Below are 16135 nucleotides of genomic sequence, written 5' to 3'. Positions count from 1 at the left end.
TGAGGGGACCGAGGGTCTGCATTGGGGCCGGGGTAGGGAAAGGAGATGAGGTGGGGGTGGGGGGGGTGGGGAGGGGGTGGGGGAGGCAGACAGGGGCCAGTTTCTCCTCCAAGTTGCTGTGCTCGCCGGCACCGACCCTGCTTAGGCCAGTGGACGTCCTGGACGTTGCTGGATTCAGGCCACTCTTCTCTGCCTTGGGACATCTGAGAGAAGCCAATGGCGCCAGAGCCCTGGGCTGACATTCGAGGACAACTCCTTCTGGGTAGGTTCTATTGGTTGTGTCGTGTAACGTGTACATGACTGTGTGGGGTCGGTGGTGATACAACTGTTTTTGTTTGTTTGCTTGTTTTTTCTAGCCTGTCCACCTGCTTTTTTTTTTTTTGAGGTATAATTCACATACCATAAAATTCACCCTTTTAAAGTGTGTAATTCAGTGGGTGTTAGTCGATGTACAGATTTGTGTAGACATCACTCATATCTAATTCCAGTCCATCACCCCCAAAGAAACCCTGTGCTCATTGGCCGTCACTCCTCTTTCCCCCGTCGCCCCCACCCCGCCCCCGGCCCCAAATCTACTTTCTGTCTCTACGGATTTGCCTCTTCTGCCCAGTGCACGTAACTTAGCATGTTTTCAAACTTGTGCATTTTACAGGTGAGGCAACTGAGGCTTGGAAAAGTCAAGAATGCCTGTCCTGAGAGGATCAGAGTTGAGGTAGGGACTGATTTGGGGTTAAAGTCTCTCATCTATTTCCTTTCTACTCTACGCTCCAGTCCTTACGTGGCCCAGGGTGTGGGAACTGGGGTGCCCGACCCTGAGGGCAGGAATGGGCCCTCTGCCCTCCTCCTGGCTGCTGGTGGACGCAGGAAGTTATGGCTGCAAGTGTAGACTCTGGCCCAGTGAGGGGCACATGGGGCCCTTCTCCAAGGGTTCTGACCAGCCCGCAGCTCGACCTGCCACACTCTGTGTGCAGTGGCCACGTTGTCCTCCCAGGCAAGGACATGTGCTGGGCCAGAACTGCCTTAATGGAGCATTTATCACCTCAGAGCCAGCAGCGAGAATGGCTAGTCAGTCATTCATTAGCTGTACCCTGTGTGTTTCCTAAAAGTGTTGCGGCACTGGCCAGTGAAGGTTGGGGCTGTGCTGGGACCGTCCACAGAGAGTCATGGGTAAGAACAAAGCACGATGGGGTACGTGGGGTGAGAAGAAACAGGCAGTGTATGAAGCGGCTTTGGGGTCAGATTATTACTTTTGAACACTGGCTCTGACATGTGCTATCTCAAGGTTTGGGAAGTTTATGAACCTCTTCTAAGAATTGGTTTCTCTACCAGAAAAATGGAGCAGGCTTATCGTGTATGACGCGATGTGGGCTAACTGGTGAGGATTAAAGGTGATCATGTATCTGTAGCAGCCAGTGGAGGACCCAAGCAATGGTTTTGTTTCCAGAATACATAGGTCAACATTAGCAGGGGTATACTGAGCTTCCTGGAAGCCAAGGGAAAAAGAGAAATAGGATGCTAGGGCCCACCCCAAAGCAGGAAAGCACATCAGGAAGGAAGTAGGATAGCACTAAATGCTAAGAAGAGATGAGGGTGGGGCTCTTTGAGGGGTGACAAATATCACCCCTGGGACAGTAGTTTCCATCTTGATCTGTGACAGGTGCAGATGTGATCTGCATAGAACTGAGCCTCAAAGCTACCATGGACATAATGCAAGGACATAATGCAGTCAAAGAAATTCAGGCTGGGATGTCACCCTCTGGTGTGTGACCGAGTAAAGGAAGGTATCCTTTGGAGCTCTCCCTGGGACTGTCCTGCTTCAGTTCTAAGTAGCTCCCTCAAGTTTTTGACAGCAGCTAAATGAAAGGAGGGCTGAAGTGGCATCCTTGAACTTTAAGCACGGGCCCTGGGTCTGAGCTGACTCTGCCTGCCACTTACCAGTGTCTATGCTGTGTGGTGTGGTGGTTAGGGCACAGGATTGCGGGCAGGTAGCTCTGGGCTTGGATATAAGTGGTACCACTTGCTGTGTGACCTCTGGTGAGTTACTTGCCCTCTCTGTGTCTCCATCTCCCCACCTGCTGATCACAGTATGGCACAGGTTGCATTGAGGGAGATGGCGCCTGCCAAGTGCCTGGCACTGAAGTGTAAATTAAATGGGAGCTCTCATACCTTTTAGGGTTGAAATTGGTTCGCTTCAGAGCCTGCTTCCACCCACTCAGAATCTAACAGGCTCTATGTTCGTGGGCCGCCATCAGCAGAGATGCTACAGCGTGGGGAGAGCTTGGGTGTGAGGTGTGGCAGAAATGTAACATGCCCAGCTGATGGGGTTCTTCAGTTGCACCCCAAAGAGCCTCAGCCCCCTGAGAATATTATTTTTAAATTGCTAAACTGATTGGAACAGTACCAGCAGTGGTGTGGGGTGGGGTGCCGCCAGCAGGACCCAGTTCAGTGGCATTCTCAGGAGCCAAACAGTTCCTGATCTTCAAAGTAGGGGACTTCTTCCCACTTTACAGATGAGAAATAGTCTCTGAGAGGGTGGTTGCAAGGAGATTCAGCTCAGAGATGCACAGCTGGAACTTGGATCTGTGTTTTACTCTCCTACAAGCCCACGTTGTGTTTCACTGGTTTTGTATGAGCGACTGGAATCAAACCCTGTGAGGAGGTGGCTGGGAGGTGGCAGGACCCAAGGCAGGAGGGTGGGACCTGCCTTGGGGAACAGGGGCGTCAAGGTTCCAGGCACCCGCAGGAGGCAGGACAGTGTGGGCAGAGACATCGGCCAATGTGATGCTTTAGTAACAAACCCCGTTCCACAGGCTGGCTGCTCCAGGCTCAGAGCAAGGGGAAAGAGACGTACATCCTTGGTCCTGTCTCCCCAGGGCTCCCACTGGCCCCACCCACTGCTGTTTTAGGGCATATCTCCTCCCTCCCTTTGTCTGTTTCTCCCTCCCTCCATCCCAGGACTTGGCTGCTCCTGGCAGCTGTCCCCCACCTGCCTTACTGCCTTAGGTGAGGGACCCATGGCTCTTTCCTTCTTTGTCCCTTGAGATTTTTGTGTACAGTGTCTTTCCTGTTAACCAGAACAGGGAAATGGAAGCGGGGATGTCACAAAGGTTCTAGAACAGGGTTTAAACATTATGTCCAGTCCAGGGTCTCGGTCTCCTGTCTTACAGGCAGAGCTCACGGACAGGTGTGCAGGGAAGGATGAACTACGCCCTGAGGTCTGGCCTTTGCACTCACCTCTCGGAAGGTGACCTCTAGGACCTTAGGATGTCCTGATATGAGTTTCTGTTTACCTGGGGCCTTGGGCCACATAGCGTCAGCCTGATCGTCAGAGGGGCTGGAGGTCAAGGTAGCCATGTCTACATCACTGACCCCCAGTGAAAACTCTGATCACCGAGGCCCTGGTAAGCGTCCCTGGGTGGCAATACTCTGCATAATGTCACCCATTAGTGCCAGGAGAAATGGGTGCTGTCTACATGCCTCCACTGGGAGGAGACAGCTGTTAAGTGCTGCGTTTGGTCCCTCCTGCCCCACGCATCTCTTTCTTTTGCTTTTCGTCTGGATCCTTTTGCTGCCATAATCTGTGACCGTGCGTATAAAGGCTTTGCTGAGTTCTGTGAAGCCTTCTAGTGAATTACTGAACCTGAGGGTGGCCTTGGGGATCCGCGAACTCTGCAATGGGCATGAACTTATTTGTCAAAATATGTATCTCATGTAACCACATCCATTTTCCAGATGAGAAAATGGAGGTTCTGGGTATCGGGGTCCAGGTTTCATGGTTAATGAGGGGTTCAGGGCCCCATGCATCCTGCCAGCTTTACTCCTCCAGCTGTTATCACCTAGAAAGTGGGAAACACACACAGCACACAGCTGTTTCCAACCGGAGTTTATTTGGTGCCTGTCCCAGCGGCGGCTGCCTAATGTGGCACTGGCTACGTGGGCGCTACTGCCGCGTGCAGACTCGGCACAGGCCTAGGTCGGGTACTACAGGCTCCTACCAGGTAGAGCAATGTCGGCCAGGAGGGGAAGAGAGGGCGGGTGAGGTGGTGGTGGCGGAGAGGTGTCTCGCTGAGGCCAGAGTGGGCCATGTGGTGGGGCACTGGGCCTGCGTGGCCATTCAGCTGGGGTGAGGCTTCCCCATCACCACAGGCCTCTGGTTTCAGCAGGGTCCCAGCAGCCCAGATACTGCTCTACCAACATGGGGGGACGGGGGTGGGCAGGACGGGGGGAATGCCAGGGAAGGGGGTTCACCTTCACTTCAAACAGCGGGAACATACATTCTCGTCTGGAAGTAGACTGAAAAGACAGCTCATATACCAAAGTTTCTAGAAAAGAGGGGACGTCCTTTATAAGGAGAGGGCAGGGTGCCAGGCTCATCCGCAGGGCATCGGGGAGCTGTCAGTCTCGGCCCACGGTGCACCAGGCAGCTAGTGAGGGGTGGGGGACAGAGACACGTTCAGCAGATTGTTGGGATGCGCCGCCCCCCCTCTGCGGCCCGGGAGGCCTCCCGCTCCTGCACCCTTGGACACATCTGCTCAGGGCAGGAGAGCGCCACGTGCAAGCACATCCCCTCCTTCATCCGGTGCCAACTCTGTGGCTGCCAGGCGGGGGGCTAGCCTGCAAGTGGTAGAGGGGTGAAGGGGCGTAAAAGCAAGGCTTTGGGCCTTTTTTGGGGGGTGTGGAGGTGATGTCAGTAGGCTGTGAATGTGGGTCGGGGCACCCATGGCAGGCCTGCCCTGGGGGCGTTTTCTAGGCCTCTGGTACAGGCCCACCAGTCTCGTCTGAGGCCCTGTACCTGTGGCCTCCCTGGTTGTTCTAAAGTTGTAGGGCTACCTTCTATCTCTGGCCCTGTCCTATTTTGGGGCAAGCCTGATACTCTTGACCTTGGACTCCCCACTTCTAGGACCCTCTTTGCACACCTGGCGTCACCGTGGGGCACTCATTTGTGACCTGTAATTCCTGGCAGCTAAGGGAGCAGAATAAAGGGTCGTTGGAAGATTTGGGTCTTGTCCTTCCTTCGACTCAGCCATCTCTGCCTAGAGATGGCTGCTGCTCCCGTGGGAACCAGGGGCCCGTGCCATCCCCCACTGCTGTGCCCGGCCCTCTGCCTGCCCTGCCCTCTACCTGGCACCGAGATCCTGGAGAGGGCCTCAGGCTGGCTCAACGTGTCCACCTTGACGTGCCGGAATGCCTTGCACACGGGGCTCTGCAGGTGCCTGCAACCCAGGGGGACACCGGTGAGTCCTTGGGGCTGGGGAGTCACGGGAGCCTCTGGGACAGGAGCTCGGGCTGTGGTCCAATTCTAATTCCGGCTCTGCCCGGGAATAGGGGGAGCGGGGGAGGCTTAAACACCAGCCAGCCAATCTTGGGGCTCAGAGCCACCACTTGAACGTAAGAAAGCTGGGGCCCTGGAGAGTGAAAGGCAGGTTTGGGGGCAGAACAGTCTGTTTCTTGCCTCCCAGGGAGCGTCCTTAATGAAGTAACTTACTTTCTGGATTTTTATCCCTCGGGGCAGCAGTTTTCAAACAGGAGTGGCCTTGGCCTCAGCTCTCAGGGCCAGGAACCTGGATTCAGAGCCCAGCTGAGTGGGATAAGGGGGTCACACTCCACGCTGGGAAATGCTGTCTCCCACTGGCTTACGGGCACGCATCAGCCAACGAGACCAGCGTTCTGGGGGGTGGCTGCTGCTGGAAACTGGGCTCATTATTACCGTCCCCTCTCTTTCCCCTTCAGCCCCCCTTCCCAGGATATCTGGGATGAGGAAAGTGCTGGGGGCCCAGGGCAGCTCTACCTCTCCGCATCCCCTCACCTCATCAACTGCTGCGGGCCTGCTGCCAGAGGACACGGTCGTGCTTACCTCTTCCATTCCTCCTCCGTCTCCCAGAACTCGTAGACCACGAAGGTGAAGCCATCCGACAGCCTCACGGCGGCGATGCTGCAGGGGTGAGGGGAAGCCAGTCGGTGGACTAGCCTGGGCCACCACAGGCCTGGCCCCTCTGGAACCATGTCCTCCCCTTGCCCTCACATGAGCCCGGACTGGGTGCCCCCAGAGCGAGGCTACAGGATGCCCTAAGCCTCTGGAAATGCGAGCCTGGCAGAAGCTGGGGCACCGAGGGGTGTTCCACGACAGGCCGCCAGCTTGTCACCACCCTGAGGCCGCTCTCCATAACGCTGCTGCCTTTCTGATCAGAACAACCCAGAGCCTTCAGGACCAGCCATCTAGTCTGGTTGATTCCCACCACCCAGAGTAAGACCTGGCCTCACAGAGTGGCCAATACGTGTTTGTTGAATGAATTATAATGTCATTTTGAAGGCTTCATATTTATTTCTTCCGGCCACACTCTCCTCATTTAACCCTTGATCATCACCTCATCTAACCCTTAAAACAATCCTGTGAGTCAGAGTTAGCCCAACCGAGGCTGAGGGAGGGCCCTGTCTTGCAGGGGTCAGTGGTCCTGCAGGCCAGGTACCAGGTCACTCCCGCATTACCTGTGTGACAGCGGCAGACCACTCACCTCGTTTTAAACAGGACTGGTGCTACCTGGATGGGGAGGACGCAAGGGGAGGCTTCCAAGAATGTGGCCGGCCTGGGGGGACTGCGGGACGACCTCCAAGGTTACAGTATTTCTAACACGGCCCCTTCTGGCCTCTGGCCTGATCTGGCTGCTTCTCTTTTTCAGATGCTCAGCAGAACAGAATCCCCGAACATTCCTCGAGGAGGAGAATTCTGTCATGGGTGGCATCTGCTGTATAATTACAGGCAATTCCAGGTTTTGCCACCCAGGACAGAAGTAGGAAAACAAGGCTGCTAATAGTATCATTAGTTCATTATGCTCCAGCTAAAATTACACGTGGAGCTATAGGTCTGTAATTCGATGAGAGGGCTGGGGACACAGGTCGCCCACTAATCAGATAGAACCACGGCCCTTCATCAGATTCAGAGGGGTTGCTCCTGGGCTTTCCTCTCTGTTACACAGGTCATTAGAGCAATTTGGTGCATCTAAGTTTGGTTACTGCAGCAAGATGAGAGCAATCATGGTGATTGCATGTGTTTAGCTGACGATGCACTGCTGGTTTTATTTGGAGGTGTGCCTCTGGATGGGCAGGAAGATGCAGGCAGGCAGGCTGGGAGTACAGGGAGGACACAGCGTGTCAAGCCTTACTATGTGCGGCCTGTGTGCACAGGAGGGGCGGTTGGGCCTCACTGCTCTACCCCACTCCACCCTACCCAGCCCTGGGCCGCCTTCTGCCACCTTCCCTCCTGCAGTGAGCACGCCGCTTCTGTGGCTTGAGGTGACATCTGCATGCCCACCACTCCCAGCCCGTCCTCTCCCAGCATCTCCGCACTCCTACAATGGCACCTCAACTGGCATCTCAAATTTCATGTGGCCCAAATGGCCTGCGTGACTCCGCCATACCTAAACACCTGACCTCCCTGACTCCTCTAGCTTCTAGCAAGTTTCTGAAGCCAGCGAATCTCAGATTCTGTCTTGCCTCCTCTTTCCACACCCGTTCTCCCAACCATCGGCAAGTCCCATCAACTGTACTCCAGAACAGATCCTAGCTCTGTCCAAAGCCACACCCCCTCCCTGGGTGACCGCAGGGCCTCTCCCTGGCCACCCTTCTGGACACAAAGGAGACCACACCGTGTCTCCGCCTGCTTATACATCTCTAACATGGTCCATCGTACTCCAAATGAGCAGGGTAGAGGTGAGTGGGTCCTGCCTGCCACCCCTGGCCCTCGCCTCCCTGGTCACTTTGTCCAGACACACCAGCAACGTGCTTTTTCTCAAACATGGCACCCTGGCTACCACCCCAGGTCTCGGCACCAGCTGATCCCCACCCAGACTGCCATGGCTCAGATTCTGCAGTCCAGGGGCTCAGCACTCAGGCCTCAGTGCACATGGAGCCCCTCCCCAAAGCCCATCCTTGGAGGACCCTGCTTCCTGGCCTCCACAGCACCCATCACCATCCAGAATCACCCTTCTTTGCCTACCCATCTAAGCTACCTAGAATAAATGTCAGCAAGAACAGCCACCTGATTCATGGCTGTATCCCCAGGGCCTGGCCCCCAGCAGGTCCTGGGAAGCAGGGTGAAGGCACACGTGCTCTCAAGGTGGAAAAAGTGAGCCAGAGGCTGTAGCTATTGTCCTGGGCACGGGTGGGCGGGCCTGAAACGGGGAGGGGACAGGGTCTGGCTGCTTGTGCCATCAGCCCTCTGGTGCCACCCCAGCAAGGGTGAGGGCTGTCGTCTTTTGTGGCTCACTCAGACGTGGCCATGGCCATCGGGCTCAGCTCTGCCAAGGGACCTGTGCAGCAGGAACCAGGGGTGCACTGACTAAGCACCAGGCACTGGCCTAAGTAAGCCATTCACATTCATTATTCTGTCTATGCCTCCAATAACCCCAGGGAATGGGTCCAGTCCGTGGTCCCACTCTACAGATGAGTAAGCTGAGGTCAGAGACAGGAAGTCACTCGCCCCATTTGCACAGTGGAGAAGAGCCTGAGCTAGGACTGGAACCCCACTCTCCCAATTGTCTTTCTCGGTACTTCCCTGGGGTGTAGGTAGTGCTCAGGGGTGAGACTGGTTCTACCCTGTCTTCCACCCCCAGACAGAGCTCCCTGCCACCACCCCACCCAGCCCCGAAGCTTACTCACTGGAAACAGTTCCTGGCTCCGGCCGTGCCGCGCAGGTACTGTCGCAGGGAGTCCAGGAACTCAGTCAGCTGCTCAGGGTACACGACCATCTCCTGCCGGACCAGCTGCAGATGCTGTGGGGCCACAGGGCGAGTGAGCAGGGGTGCCTGCAATCCTAGCATCCAGCCACACCTCGGGGGCCCGGACAGCCTTCTCCTCCTGCAGGACCCCATGCAGCCCCAGGGGCACAGCTCAAGACCCAGCAGCCCCAGACCTCCCTTCAGAGAGGACACAATAATTTGGTCAAAATAAAACCCCCAAAATCCCACATGCACAAAACCTTTTTGTTCTTACACATGAAAAATGGCTAAAAAAGAACTAGAATTTAAAAAGCCAAATGCAGGAAGTAGTCCCACAAATGCTGCAAAACAAACAAGGGTGTTTAAAGAGGCTCTACAGGCGTCCGGAGCTGTATGCAAGGCACCCAGGTTCAAGACATGACAAAACAGTGATCTCAAAATTAGTTTCTGATGGGGTGTCCAGATGGCTCAGTTGGTTAGAGCATGAGCTCTGAACAGGGTTGCCGGTTCGATTCCCGCTATGGGATGGTGGGCTGCGTACCCTGCAACTAAAGATTGAAAACGGTGACTGGCCTTGGAGCTGAGCTGCGCCCTCCACAACTAGACTGAAGGACAATGACTTGGAGCTGATGGGCCTTGGAGAAACACACTGTTCCCCAACATTCCCCAATAAAAAAATTAAAAAACAAAAACATTAGTTTCTGATCAAACCAGTATTTTAATGTCACCATCCTGTTAATCACTTTGCTCCAGGACAAACTTTGTGATCAAAGCCCCGATGTCTCAAAGAACACCCCTGGGAGAGGCAGGTGACCAAGTGCTGGGGCTGCATATCCCCTCATGGTGGTCCCTGGGAGCAGGGTTGCAGGGCCACTGAGCCACCTGCATCTCGAGTCCTGGCTCAGGCAGGGATGGGGCCACAGGAGAGGGAAAAGGAGGCCTCAGGGGAAGGGATCCTCACCATGTTGGTTCCTTCTTCATCTGAGAGGCGCTGCTGCAAGTCAAACCAGAGGGTCTGAAACAGGAAGGCACAACATGATGCTGGAGACAAAGGCTACCTCTGTCAGGGAGATCTCTGGGACCGCCACAGAGCTCCAGCACCTCCACCCCAAGGTCCCAGGGGCCCTGGGGGCTTCCAGGGGCCAGGCTTTCCTGGACAGGGCTCAGTCCACCCTCCATGCCCAGTGCTGGCTTAAAGGGGACCCAGGAAGCCAGGCTGGGAGACCAACCATAGGAAGTGGCAGAGATCCCTCCTGGCCCTGATATCTGGGAGCACCGGAAGCCACAGAGACCAAGCAAACCTACTGCAGAGGGTACAAAGGAAGCTCCATGTTGCTGGGGGTTGGGGTTTTGGTGAAAGGCAGCAATGAGGACTCATGAATCCTGAATCCAGAATGCTATTTTTTTTTGCCACAACTGCTAACGACCCTGAGATTCCCCATCAACTTACAAATCACCCCCAATCTCAACCCCTGGTGCCCCTGAATCAAAAGGTCTGAATAGGGTGGTCTGTTCTCACTGGCCTTCCACAGGCCCTGGGCTAAAGCTTTACAAACACATTAACTTTCCAGAAACCTGAGGTAGAGGCTACCCCACTGTAAGTTCCAGGAAAGCAGGACCCCTGTGCATGCTGCTCGCGACCACATGCTGCTAACCAGAACAGGGCCCAGAATCTCACAGGTGCTCAGTGGTCACCATCTCATAGCAGAGGATTCTGGGCTCCAAAGGCCACAAAAGCTGGTTAAGAGCTGAGCCTGGGTTTGAACCTGGGGCCTCTCTCCTCCTGACACACAGAATCATGAGTGTCCTTCCTTCAACTTGGGCACCTCGTCCACCATCCCTGAGGACAGCCTGTGTGTCTGGTGAAATTGCACCCCCAGGTCTTCCTCACGCAAGCACATCAGCTGTTTTTTAAGGAAAACAGCAGCAGGTGTGTGCATCGGTGACCTGTGCTGTCACCACCTTGAAATTCTTAATGTTTAAACAAGGGGCCCTGCAGGCTCATTTTGCGCTGGACCCTGTACATTAAACAGCCGACCTTAGAGAAGGTACTGACATGTTGGGGATACAGGTGCCCACGGTATACACCTGCTTTGTAGGGGGCCAAGGTGTGCCTGCTAGAGGCAAGTCTGTTTCCATTGTTTTACAAGGGGTAGGTAGGCTCCCCCGTCTTCTCCTGCCTGGCAGGGACACTTGAGGATGAGGGAGGGGTGGGAAGGGGAGGCACGGTGGCACCTATGTCTGCCCTACCCTCTCCCAGCCTGGCCGACCCAGCTTTCCAGGTTCTAGGCCCAGGAAGGGCTCAGGTGGGCCCACGGAGGGCGGGGCCCGGAGCTAGACCCGGATTGGCCCCTGCTCCTGCCCTGGGCCAATCAGAGGCTGGCAAGAAGGGACCCGCCCTGTTTCCAGGACGCCCAGGTACTCCAGTTTCTAGCCAGCTGGTTGTTAAGGCGACTGGGGCACTAAAAATAAACTTCAAAGAGCCTCCCTCTGGAGGCGCCTGTGGAGTTGTTATGACAACCGGGCCACAGGGTCCAGGGAGCCGCTCCTACTCAGCAGCCGGCTCTAAACGGGGGTAGGAGGTGGGGGCATGGGGAAACCCACCTTGGCCTCAGCCCTGCAGATGAGATTGCTGTGGCCTCCCTGTAACTCCCCTCCAAGTCGCTGCCTCGGCCTTCCCCTGCCCCCACGAATCCCTAAGAACTAACCCCTAAACCCATCACAAAGTACTTTTTATTTTTGCCCTTTTGCAAAAGATGTAAGAAATTCAGAAAAGTTGGGGAAATGTAAAATCGCGGCCACCCAGGTAGGCTCTGTGCTACCTGCTGTCTTAGTTTACTTAGGTATATGGCTATGATGTGCGCTTCTGTAGGTCTGGGCACCAGAATGTCTAACACTAATTGCTAACATTGCTAATTAAATGCTAACTACATAGCAGACTCTGTGCTAAGCCATTAAGACATCATTTTATTTACTGCTCCCAACAACCCTGTGAGGGGTACGATTCTGATTATTTTCTCTGTGTTAGAGGAGGAATCTGAGGCTCAGAGACGGTAAGTTACTGGCCCAAGGTCACACTGCTGTGAAGTGGATTAGCCAGGATCCCAAGAGGGCAGTCTGACACTGGAGCCCATTGGTAGACTTGAAGGCAACCTGTATTTCTCCCAAGAAATGGTCATTGTTGTGCGCTGAACTGTCTTCCCCAAATTGAAGGACCAATCCTTAGTGGAAGGTCCAAGCCCCAGTACCTCAGAATGTGACTGTATTTGGAGATAGAGCCTTTGAAGAGACATTTAAGTTAAAATAAGGTCACATAGCGGGGCCCTGATTCAATGACTGGTGTCCTTGTAAGAGACGATTAGGACATAGAGGGAACACCCTAAAAGGACACAGGGAGAAGACAGCCTACACGCCAAGGAGACAGGCCGCAGAAGCAAGCATCCCCAGCCATGTCCTGATCTTAGACTTCTACCATGTTTCCCCGAAAATAAGACCTAGCTGGACCATCAGCTCTAATGAGTCTTTTGGAGCAAAAATTAATATAAGACCCGGTTTTACATATCATATCATATCATATCATATATCATACCTGATCTTATATTACAGTAAAATAAGACCGGGTCTTATATTAATTTTTGCTCCAAAAGACGCATTAGAGCTGATGGTCCGGCTAGGTCTTATTTTGGGGGGAACCCGGTAGCCTTCAGCTGTGAGAGAATAAACACCTGTTGTTTAAGCCCCCAGCCTGTGGTGTGTGGTCATGGCAACCCTGGGAGACTGATACAGCCGTGCTGTACCTACTGAGTCATGACACGTTCTCTGACAATGTGATTTTGTAAAGGCTGAGTCACCTCCTATCACCTGTGGAGGCACCACGTTGTATGTAAAAGATTGTACACCGCTGGTTCCTCAGGTTGTTAGTAATCTCTCCTGGGATGTCACCATCCCTCCTCCATGCTGTGTCTTGGCTCCACCTGCCCAAGCTGCCTTAAAGCCTCCTTGCAGCTGTGTCCCCTTGCCATCTGTGACCCTGCTGACTACTATCTACTTGAGACGCCCCTCCTTGCTGCCCGCTCACCCCGCCACAGCTCCTTCTTCCCTCAGGGACCGCTCCTTGGGCATGAACAATGGATGTATTTCCAGGGTCTGTCCGTATCGTGTTCTGCATTTCCACAATCCATTGGGCGATGACTTCCCAAGGCTCCCTGACTTCTGTCCCACATTCCTGTCCTAACTCTGCCCTCCCTGGGGGTCTGGGGAGAGTGGAGGGATAGAAGTGAGGGCTCAGTGACCTTACCTTGTTTTCCAGCCGTCCTATCAGCTCTGCCAAACGGCTGATCTGGGCTTCCAGGCCCTCCTCCTTGGGGTCTGAGATGACTTGGAAAGAGGGACAGACATGCCCGTGGTGGGCAGGGCCAGGACTGGGGGAGGGGAGCCCCCAACCTCCCCAGCGGCCCAGATCTGCCCCCAGCCCTCCGAGTTCCAGTCCCACTCAGTGGCCCCAGCTGGGCCACTGTCAGATTCCTCCCAGGACCCCAACCCAGTGCCCAGCCCCTGCCCCTGGGCCACCCCACTCTCTCACCAGAAGGCAAGCTCTTCTCTTGTTCTGTGGTCATGAGCTTGTGGGTGGGGGCGTAGGGGGGAGTGGGGCTTCCATACCAGGTCTCCACCATGCCGTGGCCGGGGGTGCTGTGGTTCTGTCTACAACATGAGTGAGGGAAACCCACACACTATGAGGGAGGCCGTAGAACCCTGACTACTTTGGGCAGCTTTGACAAACATTAAGCACTGACTGGGGGCTGAAACGTGCACAGGTAACTCCGTGGAGCCCATCCCTGTGAAGGGAGCCTTGTGGCCTTTGTTTCACAGAGTAGGAAACAAGGCCCACAGGCAGGCCACTTGGCCAAGACCACGCAGCTAGTGGGGCTGAGTCGGGATGGGAACTCAGCCGCATTCTAGAACTCCGCAGCCCAGGCCCAGTTCCCTGGAGGTTCATGTCCAGGTCCCGACCCCCAACCCAATGGCTCACAGCTTCCCGCCCCCCTCCCTGCCTGCCTTACTAGGAGCCAGTTTGGTGTTTGCGGGGTGGGCGGCGCTGGGTTTGAACTCTCTCTGAAAAATGGATCCCTAAGACATGGTTGAGAGGAGGCATGTAAGAGGACAGTGAACTCTGTGATCCTGACCTCAGCCAGGCCCTAGAGAGAGGGGCCAGGTGCCATCTCCTGTCCCTGTACTGCCCCCTGCCCTGCATACTGACATGCCCGTACATGCACAGCCCTGAGAGGTACTCACAGGTCACCAAGCACTGTGCCTGGCACCATAGTAGGGACTCAACCAGTGTTTGGTGAATGTGTGAACACCCAAGTACAAAGGGATGCTGGAAAACTCACCACAGGCATACCAATGTGAACTAATGTGCGTGTCCACATACAGCACATGCACGCTCCCGTGTGCATGGCCAACATGCCCGTCCCCAGCCCATTGGGCAGCACTGCCTGTGTGAATCTGAAAGCTCATAAGCCTTCCCCCTGTGCAGAAGGGCAAGCACGACGCCCCCACAGTACTGGAAAGGCTGTCAGAGTCTCTGAGGTGTCAATCTTGGTGGGAGGCAACGGGAGTTCCTGGGGCAGCAGGGCTTGAACCAGCTGTTGGTGCCTGGAACACGACACCCCCGCGACTAGGAAACAGGATGTCCTAAGGGGACTCGAAGCCAGGAGCCAAAATAGTTGAGATCTGAGGCGGTTTGAGGTGGGAGTGCGTGTGGAGCAGACATGTTTCTCCTCTGCGACGTGCCACCCCTGCCACCAATGTTCCAAAGTGAGGTCCCAGGGTGGGGGTGGGCGGTGTAATGGCTAACATGTGATGGAACAGGCCAAGTGCAGGAAATCAGCTATGAAAATCGTGCAGCAGTCTTATCTGTTCTATGGCAGGCTAAGAATGGCAAGTTTTTAATTAAGATAGTGACAAGAAGGAAGGAAATCTCAGGGTCCGCTTCTAGAGCTGTGGCTGTTAACTTGGCGGACCCTGAGAATTACAAGACTGGTCACGGATGCAGGGCTCAGCTCCCAGGGATCCTAACCCAGTGGACATGGCCTGGGGTCCAGGGATCTGTATTTTTCATTTCCCAGGTGATTTGGCTGCAGGTGCTCAGAGCAAACACATTCTGGGAATAGTATCATCGAGCAGCTTTGCAATCACATCTAACTGGGACTAGCTCCTCAACCAAAAACCATGCACTCAAACCCCCACCCCCACGGCAACCAACACGGTGCCATGCCAGACCTCTGCCTGGGGAACCCGCAATCACACACAGAAATTCAAGGCTCAGTAACGCTTGGGCCCAGACACCTGAATCTCGCTCCCATCTATCTGTATTTCTTTATTTCTCCTTATGCCAGGCCCATCAGCTGTTCTGGAAAGAACAAGCCAAGAGAAGTTTGTCTCCACTTGGGGCAGTAAATGCGAGGGCTCGTGGCCCCCCAGAACTGGCACTACTGAGCCAGAGGAGAAGTACTCCCCTCTAGACACCAGGCTCGCTGTCCCCACACAGCACCCCCCAGCAAAGGGTGGGGGACCCGGGGTGCTTTTCCATGGCTTCGAGGACACGCAATCAAGGCCTTAAATAACACTCACTAAGCCTGTGAGACAATCACTCCATTGCGCTTCTCTTTCAATCCCAAGGAAGTCGGATTTGGTGCTACTCTGTCTTCAATGCCTCTCTATGATCTCCCACTCTCTTTCTAGCAAAGAGGGAGCTGACTGCAGGCAACTGCACATGCTTAGTTTTACAGCTACTTCATCATGGCACATGAGGCTTGTTTTCCAATTGTGGTAACCACATGCAGTTTCCAAAATTGACTTCCAGTTTCCAAAAATGAGTCAAGCAATGGAATAGTCTTAGGCAAATAATAACGTGAGCGGTATGGGGGTGGGGCAACACTGATGAAAGTCTAAGAGCTAACCAATCGTAACTGGATGGCTGTATGTATTGTATGTGTGTAGTGCACGCACACCGGGCATTCTTCTAAGCATAGATGATCTCATTCAATCTGCACAGTCACTGAGGAGGTAGGTATATAATTGTCCCCATTGTGCAGTTGAGGAAATGGGGACACAGAGAGGTGCAGCAACTTGCCCTAGGTCACCCAGCGCTCAAGTTCACAAATGTCCCTACCACGCAGTAAGTTGGCACATGTGCGTGTGTGGCATACCCCCATGTGACCCTACAAAGTCCCCCAGACACACCGGATCTGGCTGGTCTGCTGTTCAATGGCCTCCACGGCACTCTCCACAGAGCTCAGCAGTGACTGGATCTGATTGGCTGTCTCCTTCAGGAGGAAGCGGGTCACAAACTGGTCCACGTTGCTTCCGCCCTCATATACCTGTGAAGAGAAGAGAAGGGCACAAAGAGGAAAGGGGTT

The 16135-nt window shown here is 54.5% G+C and overlaps 1 protein-coding gene and 1 long non-coding RNA gene across 4 annotated transcripts in view; one reads left to right on the top strand and one right to left on the bottom strand.

Annotated features, from left to right (window-relative positions):
• Positions 1–105: 105 nt before the first annotated feature.
• LOC117034297 (uncharacterized) lies at positions 106–5115 on the top strand. The gene is made up of 3 exons (XR_004425070.1): positions 106–262; positions 653–712; positions 4901–5115. It is a non-coding gene; the product is annotated as an uncharacterized LOC117034297 (long non-coding RNA).
• The window catches only part of NECAB2 (N-terminal EF-hand calcium binding protein 2), a 30984-nt gene continuing 18727 nt past the window's right edge, over positions 3879–16135 (bottom strand). Inside the window, exons 6-13 of one of the 3 annotated variants that reach the window (XM_033127045.1) lie at positions 15960–16096; positions 13297–13415; positions 13012–13082; positions 9676–9729; positions 8656–8768; positions 5855–5932; positions 5122–5213; positions 3879–4424 (exon numbers count right to left, since the gene is read on the bottom strand). In XM_033127045.1, coding sequence (XP_032982936.1) covers positions 4396–4424; positions 5122–5213; positions 5855–5932; positions 8656–8768; positions 9676–9729; positions 13012–13082; positions 13297–13415; positions 15960–16096 — 693 coding nt within the window. In that variant the 3' untranslated portion in view covers positions 3879–4395. Of the gene's footprint in view, positions 4425–5121; positions 5214–5854; positions 5933–8655; positions 8769–9675; positions 9730–13011; positions 13092–13296; positions 13416–15959; positions 16097–16135 lie in introns of all 3 variants that reach the window. The other 2 variants (XM_033127044.1, XM_033127046.1) reach the window with 2 other exon arrangements.

Source organism: Rhinolophus ferrumequinum, chromosome 15 (assembly GCF_004115265.2).
Source record: "Rhinolophus ferrumequinum isolate MPI-CBG mRhiFer1 chromosome 15, mRhiFer1_v1.p, whole genome shotgun sequence".
Taxonomy (NCBI): Eukaryota; Metazoa; Chordata; class Mammalia; order Chiroptera; family Rhinolophidae; genus Rhinolophus; species Rhinolophus ferrumequinum.
Note: the sequence above shows the minus strand (reverse complement) of the source record. Positions and strands in the feature narration are given on the sequence as shown.